This window comes from Eucyclogobius newberryi, unplaced genomic scaffold, assembly GCF_026437365.1.
Source record: "Eucyclogobius newberryi isolate DKJ021-1_F unplaced genomic scaffold, fEucNew1.0.hap1 SCAF_7, whole genome shotgun sequence".
Classification (NCBI taxonomy): Eukaryota; Metazoa; Chordata; class Actinopteri; order Gobiiformes; family Gobiidae; genus Eucyclogobius; species Eucyclogobius newberryi.
This window is the reverse complement of record NW_027316389.1, coordinates 671627-696564: the sequence shown is the minus strand read 5'-3', so window position 1 is coordinate 696564 and position 24938 is coordinate 671627. Positions and strand designations below refer to the sequence as shown.

Sequence of the window (24938 nt, the reverse complement as noted above, 5' to 3'; positions counted from 1 at the left end):
CAACCACCACACCAACAACAACCACAACAACAACCACAACAACACCAACAACAACCACAACAACCACACCAAAAACAACCACAACAACAACAACCACAACAACAACAACCACACCAACAACAGTCACAATAATCACAACAACAACAACCAAAATAACAACAACGACCACAACAACCACAACAACGACCACAACAACCACCACACCAACAACAACAACAACCACCACAACAACAACGATGACGACAACAACAACCATAACAATCACAATAACCACAACAACCACAACCATAACAATCACAATAAACACAACAACCACAACAACCACCACCACCACCACAACAACAACACCAACAACAACCAAAACACCAACAACAATAACCACAACAAACACAATAACCACCACAACAACAACCACCACCACCACAACAACGACGACAACCACAACTACCACCACAACAACAACCACAACAACAATAACAACAACCACCACCACAACAACAACGACAACAACCACAACACCAACAACAATAACCACAACAACCACAATAACCACAATAACCACCACCACAACAACGACGACAACAACAACAACAACCAGAACAACAACACCAACAACAACAATAACTACAACAACCACAACAACAACAACACAGTGTGTGTTTGTGTGCTCAGGATGGACCTCTGTCTGAGGAGCTGGACAACAACAACAACCACAACAACAACAACCCCCACAACAACAACAACCACAACAACCCCCACACCAACAACCACAACAACAACGACTCCACCAACAACAACAACCACAACAACAACAACCACAACAACAATCACAACAATCACAACAACACCAACAACAACCACAACAACCACAACAACCACAACAACCACAACAACCACAACCACAACAACCACACCAACAACAGCCACAATAACCACAACAACGACAACAACAACCAAAATAACAACAACAACCACAACAACAACAACCACCACACCAACAACAACAACCACCACAACAACAACGATGACGACAACAACAACCATAACAATCACAATAACCACAACAACCACAACCAAAACAATCACAATAAACAAAACAACCACAACAACCACCACCACAACAACACCAACAACAACCAAAACACCAACAACAATAACCACAACAAACACAATAACCACCACAGCAACAACCACCACCACCACAACAACGACGACAACCACAACTACCACCACAACAATAACCACAACAACACTAACAACAACCACCACCACAACAACAACGACAACAACCACAACAACAACAACCACAACACCAACAACAATAACCACAACAACCACAATAACCACAACAACCACCACCACAACAACGACGACAACAACAACAACAACAACCAGAACAACAACCACAACAACACCAACAACAACAATAATAACAACAACAACCACAACAACAACAACACAGTGTGTGTTTGTGTGCTCAGGATGGACCTCTGTCTGAGGAGCTGGACTTTGTGCATCGCAGCATCAGGACTAAACTGGACGAACTCAAGAGAAAAGAAGTCACCCGCCTGAGACTGCTCCTGAAGACAAAGCATGACCTGACAGAAGCAAAAGGTACTGACACTACTGCAAATACTACAAATACTAGTACTATTACTGCTCCTGAAGACAAAGCATGACCTGACAGAAGGAAAAGGTACTGACACTACTGCAAATACTACAAATACTAGTACTATGACTGCTCCTGACCTGACAGAAGCTGAGCAGGTCAGAGCTGGACATTATCTTTCTGGAGGTTCAATGCAGCTGCTTCATGACCTTTGTTTAAAGACAAAAGACTGATCTGGCGGAACATGAGACTCCGCCTCCTTTGGGACGCTTTGCAAGCCGTGTTGAGAGGACACGTTATAGACATCGCCTCAGAGAAAGAATCAAAGGGAGAAAAAGCTCAAAGATCTGCAAGAAATATTAAATTGTTAGAGGAAAATCATGTCAAGAAGAGACCGGAAATAGAGTTATGAGAGTTATGAGAGTCATGAGAGTCATGAGAGTCATGAGAGTTATGAGAGTTATGAGAGTCATGAGAGTCATGAGAGTCATGAGAGTCATGAGAGTCATGAGAGTCATGAGAGTCATGAGAGTTATGAGAGTTATGAGAGTCATGAGAGTCATGAGAGTCATAAGAGTTATGAGAGTCATGAGAGTCATGAAAGTCATGAAAGTCATGAGAGTCATGAGAGTCATGAGAGTCATGAGAGTCATGAGAGTTATGAGTTATGAGAGTCATGATAGTCATGAGAGTCATGAGAGTCATGAGAGTTATGAGAGTTATGAGAGTTATGAGAGTCATGAGAGTCATGAGTCATGAGAGTCATGAGAGTTATGAGAGTTATGAGAGTCATGAGAGTTATGAGAGTCATGAGAGTTATGAGAGTCATGAGAGTCATGAGAGTCATGAGAGTTATGAGAGTCATGAGAGTTATGAGAGTCATGAGAGTCATGAGAGTTATGAGAGTTATGAGAGTCATGAGAGTCATGAGAGTCATGAGAGTCATGAGAGTTATGAGAGTCATGAGAGTTATGAGAGTTATGAGTCATGAGAGTTATGAGAGTCATGAGAGTCATGAAAGTCATGAAAGTCATGAGAGTCATGAGAGTCATGAGAGTCATGAGAGTCATGAGAGTCATGAGTTATGAGAGTCATGAGAGTCATGAGAGTCATGAGAGTCATGAGAGTCATGAGAGTCATGCGAGTCATGCGAGTTATGAGAGTCATGAGAGTCATGAGAGTTATGAGAGTTATGAGAGTTATGAGAGTCATGAGAGTTATGAGAGTTATGAGAGTTATGACAGTCATGAGTGTCATGAGAGTCATGAGAGTCATGAGAGTTATGAGAGTTATGAGAGTCATGAGAGTCATGAGAGTCATGAGAGTCATGAGAGTCATGAAAGTCATGAAAGTCATGAGAGTCATGAGAGTCATGAGAGTTATGAGTTATGACAGTCATGAGTGTCATGAGAGTCATGAGAGTCATGAGAGTTATGAGAGTTATGAGAGTCATGAGAGTCATGAGAGTCATGAGAGTCATGAGAGTCATGAAAGTCATGAAAGTCATGAGAGTCATGAGAGTCATGGGAGTTATGAGAGTCATGAGAGTCATGAGAGTTATGAGAGTTATGAGAGTCATGAGAGTCATGAGAGTTATGAGAGTTATGAGTTATGAGAGTTATGAGAGTCATGAGAGTCATGGGAGTTATGAGAGTCATGAGAGTCATGAGAGTTATGAGAGTTATGAGAGTCATGAGAGTCATGAGAGTTATGAGAGTTATGAGTTATGAGAGTTATGAGAGTTATGAGAGTCATGAGAGTCATGAGAGTCATGAGAGTTATGAGAGTTATGAGAGTTATGCGTTATGAGAGTTATGAGAGTCATGAGAGTCATGGGAGTTATGAGAGTCATGAGAGTCATGAGAGTTATGAGAGTTATGAGAGTCATGAGAGTCATGAGAGTTATGAGAGTTATGAGTTATGAGAGTTATGAGAGTCATGAGAGTCATGAGAGTCATGAGAGTTATGAGAGTTATGAGAGTCTTGTGAATCATGAGAGTTATGAGAGTTATGAGAGTTATGAGAGTCATGAGAGTTATGAGTCATGAGAGTCATGAGAGTTATGAGATTTATGAGAGTCTTGTGAATCATGAGAGTTATGAGAGTTATGAGAGTCATGAGAGTTATGAGATTTATGAGAGTCTTGTGAATCATGAGAGTTATGAGAGTTATGAGTCATGAGAGTCATGAGAGTTATGAGAGTTATGAGAGTCATGAGAGTTATGAGAGTTATGAGAGTTATGAGAGTCATGAGAGTTATGAGATTTATGAGAGTTATGAGATTTATGAGAGTCTTGTGAATCATGAGAGTTATGAGAATTATGAGAGTCATGAGAGTTATGAGTCATGAGAGTCTTGTGAATCATTAGAGTTATGAGAGTCATGAGAGTTATGAGATTTATGAGAGTCTTGTGAATCATGAGAGTTATGAGAGTTATGAGAGTTATGAGAGTCATGAGAGTTATGAGATTTATGAGGGTCTTGTGAATCATGAGTTTATGAGAGTCTTGTGAATCATGAGAGTCATGAGAGTTATGAGAGTCATGAGAGTTATGAGATTTATGAGAGTCTTGTGAATCATGAGAGTTATGAGAGTCATGAGAGTCATGAGAGTTATGAGAGTCATGAGAGTTATGAGAGTCATGAGAGTCATGAGAGTCATGAGAGTTATGAGAGTCATGAGTTATGAGAGTCATGAGAGTTATGAGAGTTATGAGAGTTATGAGAGTCATGAGAGTTATGAGATTTATGAGAGTTATGAGATTTATGAGAGTCTTGTGAATCATGAGAGTTATGAGAGTTATGAGAATTATGAGAGTCATGAGAGTTATGAGATTTATGAGAGTCTTGTGAATCATGAGAGTTATGAGAGTTATGAGAGTTATGACAGTCATGAGAGTTTTGAGATTTATGAGAGTCTTGTGAATCATGAGAGTTATGAGAGTTATGAGAGTTATGAGTCATGAGAGTCATGAGAGTTATGAGAGTTATGAGAGTCATGAGAGTCATGAGAGTTATGAGAGTCATGAGAGTCATGAGAGTCATGAGAGTTATGAGAGTCATGAGAGTTATGAGAGTTATGAGAGGTATGAGAGTTATGAGAGTTATGAGAGTTATGAGTTATGAGAGTCATGAGAGTCATGAGAGTTATGAGAGTTATGAGAGTTATGAGAGTTATGAGAGTCATGAGAGTTATGAGATTTATGAGAGTTATGAGATTTATGAGAGTCTTGTGAATCATGAGAGTTATGAGAGTTATGAGAGTCATGAGAGTTATGAGATTTATGAGAGTCTTGTGAATCATGAGAGTTATGAGAATTATGAGAGTCATGAGAGTTATGAGTCATGAGAGTCTTGTGAATCATTAGAGTTATGAGAGTTATGAGAGTCATGAGAGTTATGAGATTTATGAGAGTCTTGTGAATCATGAGAGTTATGAGAGTTATGAGAGTTATGAGAGTCATGAGAGTTATGAGATTTATGAGGGTCTTGTGAATCATGAGTTTATGAGAGTCTTGTGAATCATGAGAGTCATGAGAGTTATGAGAGTCATGAGAGTTATGAGTCATGAGAGTTATGAGAGTTATGAGAGTCATGAGAGTCATGAGAGTCAGGAGAGTCATGAGAGTTATGAGAGTTATGAGGGTCTTGTGAATCATGAGAGTTATGAGAGTTATTAGAGTTATGAGAGTCATGAGAGTTATGAGAGTCATGAGTCATGAGAGTTATGAACCACAACAACCACAACAACCACAACAACAACAATCGCAACAACCACAACAACCACAAACACAACAACAACAACCACAATAACCACAACCACAACAACCACAACAACAACAAACACAACAACCACAACAACAAAAACAACCACAACAACCACAACAACCCCCACACCAACAACCACAACAACAACCACACCAACAACAAAAACAACAACAACAACCACAACAACAACAACCCCCACAACAACAATCACCACAACAACAACAACAACCACAACAACCCCCACACCAACAACCACAACAACAACCACACCACCAACAACAACCACAACAACAACAACCACCACACCAACAACAACCACAACAACAACCACAACAACACCAACAACAACCACAACAACCACACCAAAAACAACCACAACAACAACAACCACAACAACAACAACCACACCAACAACAGTCACAATAATCACAACAACAACAACCAAAATAACAACAACGACCACAACAACCACAACAACGACCACAACAACCACCACACCAACAACAACAACAACCACCACAACAACAACGATGACGACAACAACAACCATAACAATCACAATAACCACAACAACCACAACCATAACAATCACAATAAACACAACAACCACAACAACCACCACCACCACCACAACAACAACACCAACAACAACCAAAACACCAACAACAATAACCACAACAAACACAATAACCACCACAACAACAACCACCACCACCACAACAACGACGACAACCACAACTACCACCACAACAACAACCACAACAACAATAACAACAACCACCACCACAACAACAACGACAACAACCACAACACCAACAACAATAACCACAACAACCACAATAACCACAATAACCACCACCACAACAACGACGACAACAACAACAACAACCAGAACAACAACACCAACAACAACAATAACTACAACAACCACAACAACAACAACACAGTGTGTGTTTGTGTGCTCAGGATGGACCTCTGTCTGAGGAGCTGGACAACAACAACAACCACAACAACAACAACCCCCACAACAACAACAACCACAACAACCCCCACACCAACAACCACAACAACAACGACTCCACCAACAACAACAACCACAACAACAACAACCACAACAACAATCACAACAATCACAACAACACCAACAACAACCACAACAACCACAACAACCACAACAACCACAACAACCACAACCACAACAACCACACCAACAACAGCCACAATAACCACAACAACGACAACAACAACCAAAATAACAACAACAACCACAACAACAACAACCACCACACCAACAACAACAACCACCACAACAACAACGATGACGACAACAACAACCATAACAATCACAATAACCACAACAACCACAACCAAAACAATCACAATAAACAAAACAACCACAACAACCACCACCACAACAACACCAACAACAACCAAAACACCAACAACAATAACCACAACAAACACAATAACCACCACAGCAACAACCACCACCACCACAACAACGACGACAACCACAACTACCACCACAACAATAACCACAACAACACTAACAACAACCACCACCACAACAACAACGACAACAACCACAACAACAACAACCACAACACCAACAACAATAACCACAACAACCACAATAACCACAACAACCACCACCACAACAACGACGACAACAACAACAACAACAACCAGAACAACAACCACAACAACACCAACAACAACAATAATAACAACAACAACCACAACAACAACAACACAGTGTGTGTTTGTGTGCTCAGGATGGACCTCTGTCTGAGGAGCTGGACTTTGTGCATCGCAGCATCAGGACTAAACTGGACGAACTCAAGAGAAAAGAAGTCACCCGCCTGAGACTGCTCCTGAAGACAAAGCATGACCTGACAGAAGCAAAAGGTACTGACACTACTGCAAATACTACAAATACTAGTACTATTACTGCTCCTGAAGACAAAGCATGACCTGACAGAAGGAAAAGGTACTGACACTACTGCAAATACTACAAATACTAGTACTATGACTGCTCCTGACCTGACAGAAGCTGAGCAGGTCAGAGCTGGACATTATATTTCTGGAGGTTCAATGCAGCTGCTTCATGACCTTTGTTTAAAGACAAAAGACTGATCTGGCGGAACATGAGACTCCGCCTCCTTTGGGACGCTTTGCAAGCCGTGTTGAGAGGACACGTTATAGACATCGCCTCAGAGAAAGAATCAAAGGGAGAAAAAGCTCAAAGATCTGCAAGAAATATTAAATTGTTAGAGGAAAATCATGTCAAGAAGAGACCGGAAATAGAGTTATGAGAGTTATGAGAGTCATGAGAGTCATGAGAGTCATGAGAGTTATGAGAGTTATGAGAGTCATGAGAGTCATGAGAGTCATGAGAGTCATGAGAGTCATGAGAGTCATGAGAGTCATGAGAGTCATGAGAGTTATGAGAGTTATGAGAGTCATGAGAGTCATGAGAGTCATAAGAGTTATGAGAGTCATGAGAGTCATGAAAGTCATGAAAGTCATGAGAGTCATGAGAGTCATGAGAGTCATGAGAGTCATGAGAGTTATGAGTTATGAGAGTCATGATAGTCATGAGAGTCATGAGAGTCATGAGAGTTATGAGAGTTATGAGAGTTATGAGAGTCATGAGAGTCATGAGTCATGAGAGTCATGAGAGTTATGAGAGTTATGAGAGTCATGAGAGTTATGAGAGTCATGAGAGTTATGAGAGTCATGAGAGTCATGAGAGTCATGAGAGTTATGAGAGTCATGAGAGTTATGAGAGTCATGAGAGTCATGAGAGTTATGAGAGTTATGAGAGTCATGAGAGTCATGAGAGTCATGAGAGTCATGAGAGTTATGAGAGTCATGAGAGTTATGAGAGTTATGAGTCATGAGAGTTATGAGAGTCATGAGAGTCATGAAAGTCATGAAAGTCATGAGAGTCATGAGAGTCATGAGAGTCATGAGAGTCATGAGAGTCATGAGTTATGAGAGTCATGAGAGTCATGAGAGTCATGAGAGTCATGAGAGTCATGAGAGTCATGCGAGTCATGCGAGTTATGAGAGTCATGAGAGTCATGAGAGTTATGAGAGTTATGAGAGTTATGAGAGTCATGAGAGTTATGAGAGTTATGAGAGTTATGACAGTCATGAGTGTCATGAGAGTCATGAGAGTCATGAGAGTTATGAGAGTTATGAGAGTCATGAGAGTCATGAGAGTCATGAGAGTCATGAGAGTCATGAAAGTCATGAAAGTCATGAGAGTCATGAGAGTCATGAGAGTTATGAGTTATGAGAGTCATGAGAGTCATGAGAGTCATGAGAGTCATGCGAGTTATGAGAGTCATGAGAGTCATGAGAGTTATGAGAGTTATGAGAGTTATGAGAGTTATGAGAGTTATGAGAGTCATGAGAGTTATGAGATTTATGAGAGTCTTGTGAATCATGAGAGTTATGAGAGTCATGAGAGTTATGAGTCATGAGAGTTATGAGAGTCATGAGAGTTATGAGTCATGAGAGTCATGAGAGTTATGAGAGTTATGAGAGTCATGAGAGTCATGAGAGTTATGAGAGTTATGAGTCATGAGAGTTATGAGAGTCATGAGAGTTATGAGTCATGAGAGTCATGAGAGTCATGAGAGTCATGAGAGTTATGAGAGTCATGAGAGTCATGAGAGTCATGAGAGTTATGAGTCATGAGAGTTATGAAAGTCATGAGAGTTATGAGAGTCATGAGAGTTATGAGAGTTATGAGAGTTATGAGAGTCATGAGAGTTATGAGAGTCATGAGAGTCATGAGAGTCATGAGAGTTATGAGAGTCATGAGAGTCATGAGAGTCATGAGAGTCATGAGAGTTATGAGAGTCATGAGAGTTATGAGAGTCATGAGAGTCATGAGAGTCATGAGAGTCATGAGAGTTATGAGAGTCATGAGAGTTATGAGAGTTATGAGAGTTATGAGTCATGAGAGTTATGAGAGTCATAAGAGTTATGAGAGTTATGAGTCATGAGAGTTATGAGAGTCATGAGTCATGAGAGTTATGAGAGTCATGAGAGTCATGAGAGTCATGAGTTATGAGAGTTATGAGAGTTATGAGAGTTATGAGTCATGAGAGTTATGAGAGTCATGAGAGTCATGAGAGTCATGAGTCATGAGAGTTATGAGAGTCATGAGAGTCATGAGAGTCATGAGTTATGAGAGTCATGAGAGTCATGAGAGTCATGAGTTATGAGAGTTATGAGAGTTATGAGAGTTATGAGAGTTATGAGTCATGAGAGTTATGAGAGTTATGAGAGTCATGAGTCATGAGAGCTATGAGAGTCATGAGAGTTATGAGAGTTATGAGAGTCATGAGTTATGAGAGTTATGAGAGTTATGAGAGTTATGAGTCATGAGAGTTATGAGAGTCATGAGTCATGAGAGTTATGAGAGTCATGAGACTCATGAGAGTCATGAGAGTCATGAGAGTCATGAGAGTTATGAGAGTTATGAGAGTCATGAGAGTTATGAGAGTCATGGGAGTCAAGGGAGTAATGAGAGTTATGAGAGTTATGAGAGTTATGAGTCATGAGAGTCATGAGAGTCATGAGAGTCATGAGAGTCATGAGAGTCATGAGAGTTATGAGAGTCATGGGAGTCATGAACAACCACACCAACAACAAAAACAACAACAACCACAACAACAACAACCCCCACAACAACAATCACCACAACAACAACAACAATCACAACAACCTCCACACCAACAACCACAACAACAACCACACCACCAACAACAACAACAACCACAACAACAACAACCACCACACCAACAACAACCACAACAACAACCACACCAAAAACAACCACAACAACAACCACAACAACAACAACCACAATAACCACAACAACGACAACAACAACCAAAATAACAACAACGACCACAACAACAACCACAACAACTACAACCACCACACCAACAACAGCAACCACCACAACAACAACGATGACGACAACAACAACCATAACAATCACAATAACCACAACAACCACAACCAAAACAATCACAATAAACACAACAACCACAACAACCACCACCACAACAACAACAACACCAACAACAACCAAAACACCAACAACAATAACCACAACAAACACAATAACCACCACAACAACAACCACCACCACCACAACAACGACGACAACCACAACTACCACCACAACAACAACCACAACAACACTAACAACAACCACCACCACAACAACAACGACAACAACCACAACAACAACAACCACAACACCAACAACCACAACACCAACAACAATAACCACAACAACCACAATAACCACAACAACCACCACCACAACAACGACGACAACAACAACAACAACCAGAACAACAACCACAACAACACCAACAACAACAATAACAAAAACAACCACAACAACAACAACACAGTGTGTGTTTGTGTGCTCAGGATGGACCTCTGTCTGAGGAGCTGGACTTTGTGCATCGCAGCATCAGGACTAAACTGGACGAATTCAAGAGAAAAGAAGTCACCCGCCTGAGACTGCTCCTGAAGACAAAGCATGACCTGACAGAAGGAAAAGGTACTGACACTACTGCAAATACTACAAATACTAGTACTATTACTGCTCCTGAAGACAAAGCATGACCTGACAGAAGGAAAAGGAACTGACAATACTGCAAATACTACAAATACTAGTACTATGACTGCTCCTGACCTGACAGAAGCTGAGCAGGTCAGAGCTGGACATAGAGTTATGAGAGTTATGAGAGTCATGAGAGTCATGAGAGTCATGAGAGTCATGAGAGTTATGAGAGTTATGAGAGTCATGAGAGTCATGAGAGTCATGAGAGTCATGAGAGTCATGAGAGTCATGAGAGTCATAAGAGTTATGAGAGTCATGAGAGTCATGAAAGTCATGAAAGTCATGAGAGTCATGAGAGTCATGAGAGTCATGAGAGTTATGAGTTATGAGAGTCATGATAGTCATGAGAGTCATGAGAGTCATGAGAGTTATGAGAGTTATGAGAGTTATGAGAGTCATGAGAGTCATGAGTCATGAGAGTCATGAGAGTTATGAGAGTTATGAGAGTCATGAGAGTTATGAGAGTCATGAGAGTTATGAGAGTCATGAGAGTCATGAGAGTCATGAGAGTTATGAGAGTCATGAGAGTTATGAGAGTTATGAGAGTCATGAGAGTTATGAGAGTTATGAGAGTTATGACAGTCATGAGTGTCATGAGAGTCATGATAGTTATGAGAGTTATGAGAGTTATGAGAGTCATGAGAGTCATGAGAGTCATGAGAGTCATGAGAGTTATGAGAGTCATGAGAGTCATGAGAGTCATGAGAGTTATGAGTTATGAGAGTCATGATAGTCATGAGAGTCATGAGAGTCATGAGAGTTATGAGAGTTATGAGAGTCATGAGAGTCATGAGTCATGAGAGTCATGAGAGTCATGAGAGTCATGAGAGTCATGAGAGTCATGAGTTATGAGAGTCATGAGAGTTATGAGAGTTATGAGTCATGAGAGTTATGAGAGTCATGAGAGTCATGAAAGTAATGAAAGTCATGAGAGTCATGAGAGTCATGAGAGTCATGAGAGTCATGAGAGTCATGAGTTATGAGAGTCATGAGAGTCATGAGAGTCATGAGAGTCATGAGAGTCATGAGAGTCATGCGAGTCATGCGAGTTATGAGAGTCATGAGAGTCATGAGAGTTATGAGAGTTATGAGAGTCATGAGAGTTATGAGAGTTATGAGAGTCATGAGAGTTATGAGAGTTATGAGAGTTATGACAGTCATGAGTGTCATGAGAGTCATGATAGTTATGAGAGTTATGAGAGTTATGAGAGTCATGAGAGTCATGAGAGTCATGAGAGTCATGAGAGTTATGAGAGTCATGAGAGTCATGAGAGTCATGAGAGTTATGAGTTATGAGAGTCATGATAGTCATGAGAGTCATGAGAGTCAGGAGAGTTATGAGAGTTATGAGAGTCATGAGAGTCATGAGTCATGAGAGTCATGAGAGTTATGAGAGTTATGAGAGTCATGAGAGTTATGAGAGTCATGAGAGTTATGAGAGTCATGAGAGTCATGAGAGTCATGAGAGTTATGAGAGTCATGAGAGTTATGAGAGTCATGAGAGTCATGAGAGTTATGAGAGTTATGAGAGTCATGAGAGTCATGAGAGTCATGAGAGTTATGAGAGTCATGAGAGTTATGAGAGTTATGAGTCATGAGAGTTATGAGAGTCATGAGAGTCATGAAAGTCATGAAAGTCATGAGAGTCATGAGAGTCATGAGAGTCATGAGAGTCATGAGTTATGAGAGTCATGAGAGTCATGAGAGTCATGAGAGTCATGAGAGTCATGAGAGTCATGCGAGTCATGCGAGTTATGAGAGTCATGAGAGTCATGAGAGTTATGAGAGTTATGAGAGTCATGAGAGTTATGAGAGTTATGAGAGTCATGAGAGTTATGAGAGTTATGAGAGTTATGACAGTCATGAGTGTCATGAGAGTCATGAGAGTCATGATAGTTATGAGAGTTATGAGAGTTATGAGAGTCATGAGAGTCATGAGAGTCATGAGAGTCATGAGAGTCATGAAAGTCATGAAAGTCATGAGAGTCATGAGAGTCATGAGAGTTATGAGTTATGAGAGTCATGAGAGTCATGAGAGTCATGAGAGTCATGAGAGTCATGCGAGTTATGAGAGTCATGAGAGTCATGAGAGTTATGAGAGTTATGAGAGTTATGAGAGTTATGAGAGTTATGAGAGTCATGAGAGTTATGAGATTTATGAGAGTCTTGTGAATCATGAGAGTTATGAGAGTCATGAGAGTTATGAGTCATGAGAGTTATGAGAGTCATGAGAGTTATGAGTCATGAGAGTCATGAGAGTTATGAGAGTTATGAGAGTTATGAGAGTCATGAGAGTCATGAGAGTTATGAGAGTTATGAGTCATGAGAGTTATGAGAGTCATGAGAGTTATGAGTCATGAGAGTCATGAGAGTCATGAGAGTCATGAGAGTTATGAGAGTCATGAGAGTCATGAGAGTTATGAGTCATGAGAGTTATGAAAGTCATGAGAGTTATGAGAGTCATGAGAGTCATGAGAGTTATGAGAGTTATGAGAGTTATGAGAGTCATGAGAGTTATGAGAGTCATGAGAGTCATGAGAGTAATGAGAGTTATGAGAGTCATGAGAGTCATGAGAGTCATGAGAGTCATGAGAGTTATGAGAGTCATGAGAGTTATGAGAGTCATGAGAGTCATGAGAGTCATGAGAGTCATGAGAGTTATGAGAGTCATGAGAGTTATGAGAGTTATGAGAGTTATGAGTCATGAGAGTTATGAGAGTCATAAGAGTTATGAGAGTTATGAGTCATGAGAGTTATGAGAGTCATGAGTCATGAGAGTTATGAGAGTCATGAGAGTCATGAGAGTCATGAGTTATGAGAGTTATGAGAGTTATGAGAGTTATGAGTCATGAGAGTTATGAGAGTCATGAGAGTCATGAGAGTCATGAGTCATGAGAGTTATGAGAGTCATGAGAGTCATGAGAGTCATGAGTTATGAGAGTCATGAGAGTCATGAGAGTCATGAGTTATGAGAGTTATGAGAGTTATGAGAGTTATGAGTCATGAGAGTTATGAGAGTTATGAGAGTTATGAGAGTTATGAGAGTCATGAGTCATGAGAGCTATGAGAGTCATGAGAGTTATGAGAGTTATGAGAGTCATGAGTTATTAGAGTTATGAGAGTTATGAGAGTTATGAGTCATGAGAGTTATGAGAGTCATGAGTCATGAGAGTTATGAGAGTCATGAGACTCATGAGAGTCATGAGAGTCATGAGAGTCATGAGAGTTATGAGAGTTATGAGAGTCATGAGAGTTATGAGAGTCATGGGAGTCAAGGGAGTAATGAGAGTTATGAGAGTCATGAGAGTTATGAGAGTTATGAGTCATGAGAGTCATGAGAGTTATGAGAGTCATGAGAGTTATGAGTCATGAGAGTCATGAGAGTCATGAGAGTCATGAGAGTCATGAGAGTTATGAGAGTCATGGGAGTCATGAGAGTTATGAGAGTTATGAGAGTCATGAGAGTCATGAGAGTTATGAGAGTTATGAGAGTCATGAGAGTCATGAGTTATGAGAGTTATGAGAGTTATGAGAGTTATGAGAGTTATGAGTCATGAGAGTTATGAGAGTCATGAGAGTCATGAGAGTCATGAGAGTTATGAGAGTCATGAGAGTCATGAGTTATGAGAGTTATGAGAGTTATGAGAGTTATGAGAGTTATGAGAGTTATGAGAGTCATGAGAGTTATGAGAGTCATGAGAGTCATGAGTTATGAGAGTTATGAGAGTTATGAGAGTCATGAGACTCATGAGAGTCATGAGAGTCATGAGAGTCATGAGAGTCATGAGAGTTATGAGAGTTATGAGAGTCATGAGTCATGAGAGTTATGAACCACAACAACCACAACAACCACAACAACAACAATCGCAACAACCACAACAACAACAACAACCCACAATAACCACAACAACCACAACAACAACAACCACAATAACCACAAACACAACAACAACAACCACAACAACCCCCACACCAACAACCACAACAACAACCACACCAACAACAAAAACAACAACAACTACAACAACAACAACCCCCACAACAACAATCACCACAACAACAACAACAATCACAACAACCCCCACACCAACAACCACAACAACAACCACACCACCAACAACAACAACAACCACAACAACAACAACCACCACACCAACAACAACCACAACAACAACCACACCAAAAACAACCACAACAACAACCACAACAACAACAACCACAATAACCACAACAACGACAACAACAACCAAAATAACAACAACGACCACAACAACAACCACAACAACTACAACCTCCACACCAACAACAACAACCACCACAACAACAACGATGACGACAACAACAACCATAACAATCACAATAACCACAACAACCACAACCAAAACAATCACAATAAACACAACAACCACAACAACCACCACCACAACAACAACAACACCAACAACAACCAAAACACCAACAACAATAACCACAACAAACACAATAACCACCACAACAACAACCACCACCACCACAACAACGACGACAACCACAACTACCACCACAACAACAACCACAACAACACTAACAACAACCACCACCACAACAACAACGACAACAACCACAACAACAACAACCACAACACCAACAACCACAACACCAACAACAATAACCACAACAACCACAATAACCACAACAACCACCACCACAACAACGACGACAACAACAACAACAACCAGAACAACAACCACAACAACACCAACAACAACAATAACAAAAACAACCACAACAACAACAACACAGTGTGTGTTTGTGTGCTCAGGATGGACCTCTGTCTGAGGAGCTGGACTTTGTGCATCGCAGCATCAGGACTAAACTGGACGAATTCAAGAGAAAAGAAGTCACCCGCCTGAGACTGCTCCTGAAGACAAAGCATGACCTGACAGAAGGAAAAGGTACTGACACTACTGCAAATACTACAAATACTAGTACTATTACTGCTCCTGAAGACAAAGCATGACCTGACAGAAGGAAAAGGTACTGACAATACTGCAAATACTACAAATACTAGTACTATGACTGCTCCTGACCTGACAGAAGCTGAGCAGGTCAGAGCTGGACATTATATTTCTGGAGGTTCAATGCAGCTGCTTCATGACCTTTGTTTAAAGACAAAAGACTGATCTGGAGGAACATGAGACTCCGCCTCCTTTGGGACGCTTTGCAAGCCGTGTTGAGAGGACACGTTATAGACATCGCCTCAGAGAAAGAATCAAAGGGAGAAAAAGCTCAAAGATCTGCAAGAAATATTAAATTGTTAGAGGAAAATCATGTCAAGAAGAGACCGGAAATAGAGTTATGAGAGTTATGAGAGTTATGAGAGTTATGAGAGTCATGAGAGTTATGAGAGTTATGAGAGTTATGAGAGTCATGAGAGTCATGAGAGTCATGAGAGTCATGAGAGTCATGAGAGTTATGAGAGTTATGAGAGTTATGAGAGTCATGCGAGTTATGAGAGTCATGAGAGTCATGAGAGTTATGAGAGTTATGAGAGTTATGAGAGTCATGAGAGTTATGAGATTTATGAGAGTCTTGTGAATCATGAGAGTTATGAGAGTCATGAGAGTCATGAGAGTCATGAGAGTCATGAGAGTCATGAGAGTCATGAGAGTCATGAGAGTTATGAGAGTCATGAGAGTCATGAGAGTCATGAGAGTCATGAGAGTCATGCGAGTTATGAGAGTCATGAGAGTCATGAGAGTTATGAGAGTTATGAGTTATGAGAGTCATGAGAGTCATGAGAGTCATGAGAGTCATGAGAGTTATGAGAGTTATGAGAGTTATGAGAGTCATGAGAGTTATGAGATTTATGAGAGTCTTGTGAATGATGAGAGTTATGAGAGTCATGAGAGTCATGAGAGTCATGAGAGTCATGAGAGTCATGAGAGTCATGAGAGTTATGAGATTTATGAGAGTCTTGTGAATGATGAGAGTTATGAGAGTCATGAGAGTTATGAGATTTATGAGAGTTATGAGTCATGAGAGTCATGAGAGTTATGAGTCATGAGAGTCATGAGAGTTATGAGAGTCATGAGAGTCATGAGAGTTATGAGAGTTATGAGAGTCATGAGAGTCATGAGAGTCATGAGAGTTATGAGTCATGAGAGTCATGAGAGTCATGAGAGTTATGAGAGTCATGGGAGTCATGAGAGTTATGAGAGTCATGAGTTATGAGAGTTATGAGAGTTATGAGAGTTATGAGAGTCATGAGAGTCATGAGTTATGAGAGTTATGAGAGTTATGAGAGTCATGAGTTATGAGAGTTATGAGAGTTATGAGAGTTATGAGAGTCATGAGAGTCATGAGTTATGAGAGTTATGAGAGTTATGAGAGTCATGAGTTATGAGAGTCATGAGTCATGAGAGTTATGAACCACAACAACCACAACAACCACAACAACAACAATCGCAACAACCACAACAACAAAAACAACCACAATAACCACAACAACCACAACAACAACAACCACAATAACCACAAACACAACAACCACAACAACAACAACCACAACAACCCCCACACCAACAACCACAACAACAACCACACCAACAACAAAAACAACAACAACAACCACAACAACAACAACCCCCACAACAACAATCACCACAACAACAACAACAATCACAACAACCCCCACACCAACAACCACAACAACAACCACACCACCAACAACAACAACAACCACAACAACAACAACCACCACACCAACAATAACCACAACAACAACCACAACAACCACAACAAAAACAACCACAACAACAACCACAACAACCACAACAACAACAGCCACAACAACAACCACAACAACACCAACAACAACAACAACGACAACAACAAACAAAATAACAACAACGACCACAACAGCAACCACAACAACAACAACCACCACACCAACAACAACAACCACCACAACAACAACGATGACGACAACAACAACCATAACAATCACAATAACCACAACAACCACAACCAAAACAATCACAATAAACACAACAACCACAACAACCACCACAACAACAACACCAACAACAACCAAAACACCAACAACAATAACCACAACAAACACAATAACCACCACAACAACAACCACCACCACCACAACAACGACGACAACCACAACTACCACCACAACAACAACCACAACAACACTAACAACAACCACCACCACAACAACAACGACAACAACCACAACAACAACAACCACAACACCAACAACAATAACCACAACAACCACAATAACCACAACAACCACCACCACAACAACGACGACAACAACAACAACAACAACCAGAACAACAACCACAACAACACCAACAACAACAATAACAACAACAACCACAACAACAACAACACAGTGTGTGTTTGTGTGCTCAGGATGGACCTCTGTCTGAGGAGCTGGACTTTGTGCATCGCAGCATCAGGACTAAACTGGACAAACTCAAGAGAAAAGAAGTCACCCGCCTGAGACTGCTCCTGAAGACAAAGCATGACCTGACAGAAGGAAAAGGTACTGACACTACTGCAAATACTACAAATACTAGTACTATGACTGCTCCTGACCTGACAGAAGCTGAGCAGGTCAGAGCTGGACATTATATTTCTGGAGGTTCAATGCAGCTGCTTCATGACCTTTGTTTAAAGACAAAAGACTGATCTGGAGGAACATGAGACTCCGCCTCCTTTGGGACGCTTTGCAAGCCGTGTTGAGAGGACACGTTATAGACATTGCCTCAGAGAAAGAATCAAAGGGAGAAAAAGCTCAAAGATCTGCAAGAAATATTAAATTGTTAGAGGAAAATCATGTCAAGAAGAGACCGGAAATAGAGTTATGAGAGTTATGAGAGTCATGAGAGTCATGAGAGTCATGAGAGTTATGAGAGTCATGAGAGTTATGAGAGTTATGAAAGTTATGAGAGTTATGAGAGTCATGAGAGTCATGAGAGTCATGAGAGTTATGAGAGTTATGAGAGTTATGAGAGTCATGAGAGTCATGAGAGTCATGAGAGTCATGAGAGTTATGAGAGTTATGAGAGTTATGAGAGTCATGAGAGTCATGAGAGTCATGAGAGTCATGAGAGTCATGAGAGTCATGAGAGTCATGAGAGTCATGAGAGTCATGAGAGTCATGAGAGTCATGAGAGTTATGAGAGTCATGAGAGTCATGAGAGTCATGAGAGTCATGAGAGTCATGAGAGTCATGAGAGTCATGAGAGTCATGAGAGTCATGAGAGTCATGAGAGTCATGAGAGTCATGAGAGTCATGAGAGTCATGAGAGTCATGAGAGTCATGAGAGTCATGAGAGTTATGAGAGTCATGAGAGTCATGAGAGTCATGAGAGTCATGAGAGTCATGAGAGTCATGAGAGTCATGAGAGTTATGAGAGTCATGAGAGTCATGAGAGTCATGAGAGTTATGAGAGTCATGAGAGTCATGAGAGTCATGAGAGTCATGAGAGTCATGAGAGTCATGAGAGTCATGAGAGTCATGAGAATCATGAGAGTCATGAGAGTTATGAGAGTTATGAGAGTTATGAGAGTCATGAGAGTTATGAGAGTTATGAGAGTCATGAGAGTTATGAGAGTTATGAGAGTCATGAGAGTCATGAGAGTCATGAGAGTCATGAGAGTCATGAGAGTCATGAGAGTTATGAGAGTTATGAGAGTCATGAGATTTATGAGTCATGAGAGTTATGAGAGTTATGAGAGTCATGAGAGTCATGAGAGTTATGAGAGTCATGAGAGTTATGAGAGTTATGAGAGTCATGAGAGTCATGAGAGTCATGAGAGTCATGAGTTATGAAAGTCATGAGAGTCTTGAGAGGATCAACAAGTTCTGCTGAAAGAACAATGTTTAAAATATAGAACAGACAAAATTATGTCATCTTAACCAAACAAGACCAAATTCAATCAGCATTCCAATCCTTTAATACAAATCCCTGGGTAAAATCTGTGCTTACAACATGGAAATAACTAATCAAAGATGTTAAAATCTTATGATCAATGTTTTGCAGAAGGTTTATAGTGTCTAAACCAGACTGTAATGGCCTCCTGCTGGTGCCAGAGTCAGGACTAAACATGGACCGGCCTCCTGCTGGTGCCAGAGTCAGGACTAAACATGGACCGGCCTCCTGCTGGTGCCAGAGTCAGGACTAAACATGGACCGGCCTCCTGCTGGTGCCAGAGTCAGGACTAAACATGGACCGGCCTCCTGCTGGTGCCAGAGTCAGGACTAAACATGGACCGGCCTCCTGCTAGTGCCAGAGTCAGGACTAAACATGGACCGGCCTCCTGCTGGTGCCAGAGTCAGGACTAAACATGGACCGGCCTCCTGCTGGTGCCAGAGTCAGGACTAAACATGGAGCGGCCTCCTGCTGGTGCCAGAGTCAGGACTAAACATGGACCGGCCTCCTGCTGGTGCCAGAGTCAGGACTAAACATGGACCGGCCTCCTGCTGGTGCCAGAGTCAGGACTAAACATGGACCGGCCTCCTGCTGGTGCCAGAGTCAGGACTAAACATGGACCGGCCTCCTGCTAGTGCCAGAGTCAGGACTAAACATGGAGCGGCCTCCTGCTGGTGCCAGAGTCAGGACTAAACATGGACCGGCCTCCTGCTGGTGCCAGAGTCAGGACTAAACATGGCCTCTGTATAGCTGAAAGGTCTTTGTTCTGTGCTCAGCTCAGGGACCATCAGGCTTTGCTCAACCACTTGGACTTCACAAACCCTCATGAGTTCGATGTGGAAGACCTGGACCGGCTCATCAAAGCTGTACGTATGAGACAGGGAGGGCATCTGACACACAGGGAGGGCACCTGACCCACAGGGAGGGCATCTGACACACAGGGAGGGCATCTGACTCACAGGGAGGGCATCTGACACACAGGGAGGGCATCTGACACACAGGGAGGGCATCTGACTCACAGGGAGGGCATCTGACACACAGGGAGGGCATCTGACCCACAGGGAGGGCATCTGACACACAGGGAGGGCATCTGACACACAGGGAGGGCATCTGACACACAGGGAGGGCATCTGACACACAGGGAGGGCATCTGACGCTTGTGCTTCCAGGCCACCAACGACCTTAAGGAGACGGACAAGCAGCAGCACCAGATCTTCAAACAACACGAGCTGCTGAAGGAACACGAGCGACGGGAGCGACTCAAGCACATGACGCCAGAGGAGCGACTGAGCCAAGAGCGCCACCTGCAGGAGACCAAGGAGAAGCACAGAAACCACTCCAAAGTCAACCACCCTGTAAGTCCTGTTGACACACTGTTATTGCACAGAGAGCCGTTCTTGGTTCTGGATCCGCAGAGAATCGTTCTTGGTTCTGGTTCCGCAGAGAGTCGTTCTTGGTTCTGGTTCCGCAGAGAATCGTTCTTAGTTCTTGTTCCGCAGAGAATCGTTCTTGGTTCTTGTTCCGCAGAGAATCGTTCTTAGTTCTTGTTCCGCAGAGAATCGTTCTTGGTTCTTGTTCCGCAGAGAGCCGTTCTTGATTCTGGTTCCTCAGAGAGTCGTTCTTGGTTCTGGTTCCGCAGAGAGTCGTTCTTGGTTCTTGTTCCGCAGAGAATCGTTCTTAGTTCTTGTTCCGCAGAGAATCGTTCTTGGTTCTTGTTCCGCAGAGAGCCGTTCTTGATTCTGGTTCCTCAGAGAGTCGTTCTTGGTTCTGGTTCCTCAGAGAGTCGTTCTTGGTTCTGGTTCCACAGAGAGTCGTTCTTGGTTCTGGATCCGCAGAGAATCGTTCTTGGTTCTGGTTCCGCAGAGAGTCGTTCTTGGTTCTGGTTCCGCAGAGAATCGTTCTTAGTTCTTGTTCCGCAGAGAATCGTTCTTGGTTCTTGTTCCGCAGAGAATCGTTCTTAGTTCTTGTTCCGCAGAGAATCGTTCTTGGTTCTTGTTCCGCAGAGAGCCGTTCTTGATTCTGGTTCCTCAGAGAGTCGTTCTTGGTTCTGGTTCCGCAGAGAGTCGTTCTTGGTTCTTGTTCCGCAGAGAATCGTTCTTAGTTCTTGTTCCGCAGAGAATCGTTCTTGGTTCTTGTTCCGCAGAGAGCCGTTCTTGATTCTGGTTCCTCAGAGAGTCGTTCTTGGTTCTGGTTCCTCAGAGAGTCGTTCTTGGTTCTGGTTCCGCAGAGAGTCGTTCTTGGTTCTTGTTCCGCAGAGAATCGTTCTTAGTTCTTGTTCCGCAGAGAATCGTTCTTGGTTCTTGTTCCGCAGAGAGCCGTTCTTGATTCTGGTTCCTCAGAGAGTCGTTCTTGGTTCTGGTTCCGCAGAGAGTCGTTCTTGGTTCTTGTTCCGCAGAGAATTGTTCTTAGTTCTTGTTCCGCAGAGAGTCGTTCTTGGTTCTTTTTCCACAGAGAGCCGTTCTTGGTTCTGGTTCCGCAGAGAGTCGTTCTTGGTTCTGGTTCCACTGAGAGTCGTTCTTGGTTCTTGTTCCACAGAGAGTCGTTCTTGGTTCTGGTTCCACAGAGAGTCATTCTTGGTTCTGGTTCCACAGAGAGTCGTTCTTAGTTCTGGTTCCACTGAGTCGTTCTTGGTTCTGGTTCCACAGAGAGCCGTTCTTGGTTCTGGTTCCACAGAGAGTCATTCTTGGTTCTTGTTCCGCAGAGAATTGTTCTTAGTTCTTGTTCCGCAGAGAATCGTTCTTGGTACTGGTTCCACAGAGAGTCGTTCTTGGTTCTTGTTCCACAGAGAGTCATTCTTGGTTCTGGTTCCACAGAGAGTAATTCTTGGTTCTGGTTCCACAGAGAGTCGTTCTTAGTTCTGGTTCCACTGAGTCGTTCTTGGTTCTGGTTCCACAGAGAGCCGTTCTTGGTTCTGGTTCCACAGAGAGTCGTTCTTGGTTCTGGATCCGCAGAGAATAGTTCTTGGTTCTGGTTCCGCAGAGAGTCGTTCTTGGTTCTGGTTCCGCAGAGAATCGTTCTTGGTTCTTGTTCCGCAGAGAATCGTTCTTGGTTCTTGTTCCGCAGAGAGCCGTTCTTGATTCTGGTTCCTCAGAGAGTCGTTCTTGGTTCTGGTTCCGCAGAGAGTCGTTCTTGGTTCTTGTTCCGCAGAGAATTGTTCTTGGTTCTTGTTCCGCAGAGAATCGTTCTTGGTTCTTGTTCCGCAGAGAGCCGTTCTTGATTCTGGTTCCTCAGAGAGTCGTTCTTGGTTCTGGTTCCGCAGAGAGTCGTTCTTGGTTCTGGTTCCGCAGAGAATCGTTCTTGGTTCTTGTTCCGCAGAGAATCGTTCTTGGTTCTTGTTCCGCAGAGAGCCGTTCTTGATTCTGGTTCCTCAGAGAGTCGTTCTTGGTTCTGGTTCCGCAGAGAGTCGTTCTTGGTTCTTGTTCCGCAGAGAATTGTTCTTAGTTCTTGTTCCGCAGAGAGTCGTTCTTGGTTCTTTTTCCACAGAGAGACGTTCTTGGTTCTGGTTCCGCAGAGAGTCGTTCTTGGTTCTGGTTCCGCGTAGAATCGTTCTTGGTTCTGGTTCCACAGAGAGTCGTTCTTGGTTCTTGTTCCACAGAGAGTCATTCTTGGTTCTGGTTCCACAGAGAGTCATTCTTGGTTCTGGTTCCACAGAGAGTCGTTCTTGGTTCTGGTTCCGCAGAGAGCCGTTCTTGGTTCTGGTTCCACAGAGAGTCGTTCTTGGTTCTTTTTCCACAGAGAGCCGTTCTTGGTTCTGGTTCCGCAGAGAGTCGTTCTTGGTTCTGGTTCCGCGTAGAATCGTTCTTGGTTCTGGTTCCACAGAGAGTCGTTCTTGGTTCTTGTTCCACAGAGAGTCATTCTTGGTTCTGGTTCCACAGAGAGTCATTCTTGGTTCTGGTTCCACAGAGAGTCATTCTTAGTTCTGGTTCCACAGAGTCGTTCTTGGTTCTGGTTCCACAGAGTCGTTCTTGGTTCTTGTTCCACAGAGAGTCGTTCTTGGTTCTTGTTCCACAGAGAGTCGTTCTTAGTTCTGGTTCCACTGAGTCGTTCTTGTTTCTGGTTCCACAGAGTCGTTCTTGGTTCTGGTTCCACAGAGTCGTTCTTGGTTCTGGTTCCACAGATTGCTCTGTGTCACGTGTGTTCCAGGGCAGTGAGCAGCAGCTGAAGGACGTCTGGCACGACATGGACGGTTTGGACGAGGAAGACTTCAACTCAAAGACTTTGTTCACACTGCACGGTACTGAGTCTGAACCGGGTCTGAACCGGGTCTGAACCGGGTCTGAACCGGGTCTGAACTGAGTCTGAACCGGGTCCGAACCGGGTCCGAACCGGGTCTGAACTGAGTCTGAACCGGGTCTGAACCGGGTCTGAACTGAGTCTGAACCGGGTCTGAACTGAGTCTGAACCGGGTCCGAACCGGGTCCGAACCGGGTCTGAACTGAGTCTGAACCGGGTCTGAACCGGGTCTGAACCGGGTGTGAACCGGGTCTGAACTGAGTCTGAACCGGGTCTGAACCGAGTCTGAACCGGGTCTGAACCGGGTCTGAACCGGGTCTGAACTGAGTCTGAACCGGGTCTGAACCGGGTCTGAACTGAGTCTGAACTGAGTCTGAACCGGGTCTGAACCGGGTCTGAACCGGGTCTGAACTGAGTCTGAACCGGGTCTGAACTGAGTCTGAACCGGGTCTGAACCGGGTCTGTGTTCTGTTGCAGACATGAACCAGGATGGGTTCCTGGACGAGGCTGAACTGGAGGTTCTCTTCACTAAAGAGGTCAAAGAGAAAAACACCAACGAGTTTGAATTCTGAGACGAGACATTATTTTAGTTTTTTTTATTTTGCGAATGTCCAATTGTCCAAAGACTACATTCTAAATACACTCTAAAGTACATTCTAAAGTACATTCTAAATACATTCTAAAGTACATTCTAAATACATTCTAAAGTACTTTCAAAATACATTCT

General features: G+C 42.6%; 1 protein-coding gene across 1 annotated transcript in view; it reads left to right on the top strand.

The window, feature by feature from the left end:
• LOC140349281 (nucleobindin-2-like) overlaps window positions 1-24938 on the top strand; it is a 117235-nt gene that overhangs the window by 86255 nt on the left and 6042 nt on the right. The window contains exons 4-7 of the mRNA XM_072435555.1: window positions 20748-20844; window positions 21148-21333; window positions 24122-24212; window positions 24689-24747. Coding sequence (XP_072291656.1) covers window positions 20748-20844; window positions 21148-21333; window positions 24122-24212; window positions 24689-24747 — 433 coding nt within the window. The remainder of the gene's footprint in view (window positions 1-20747; window positions 20845-21147; window positions 21334-24121; window positions 24213-24688; window positions 24748-24938) is intronic.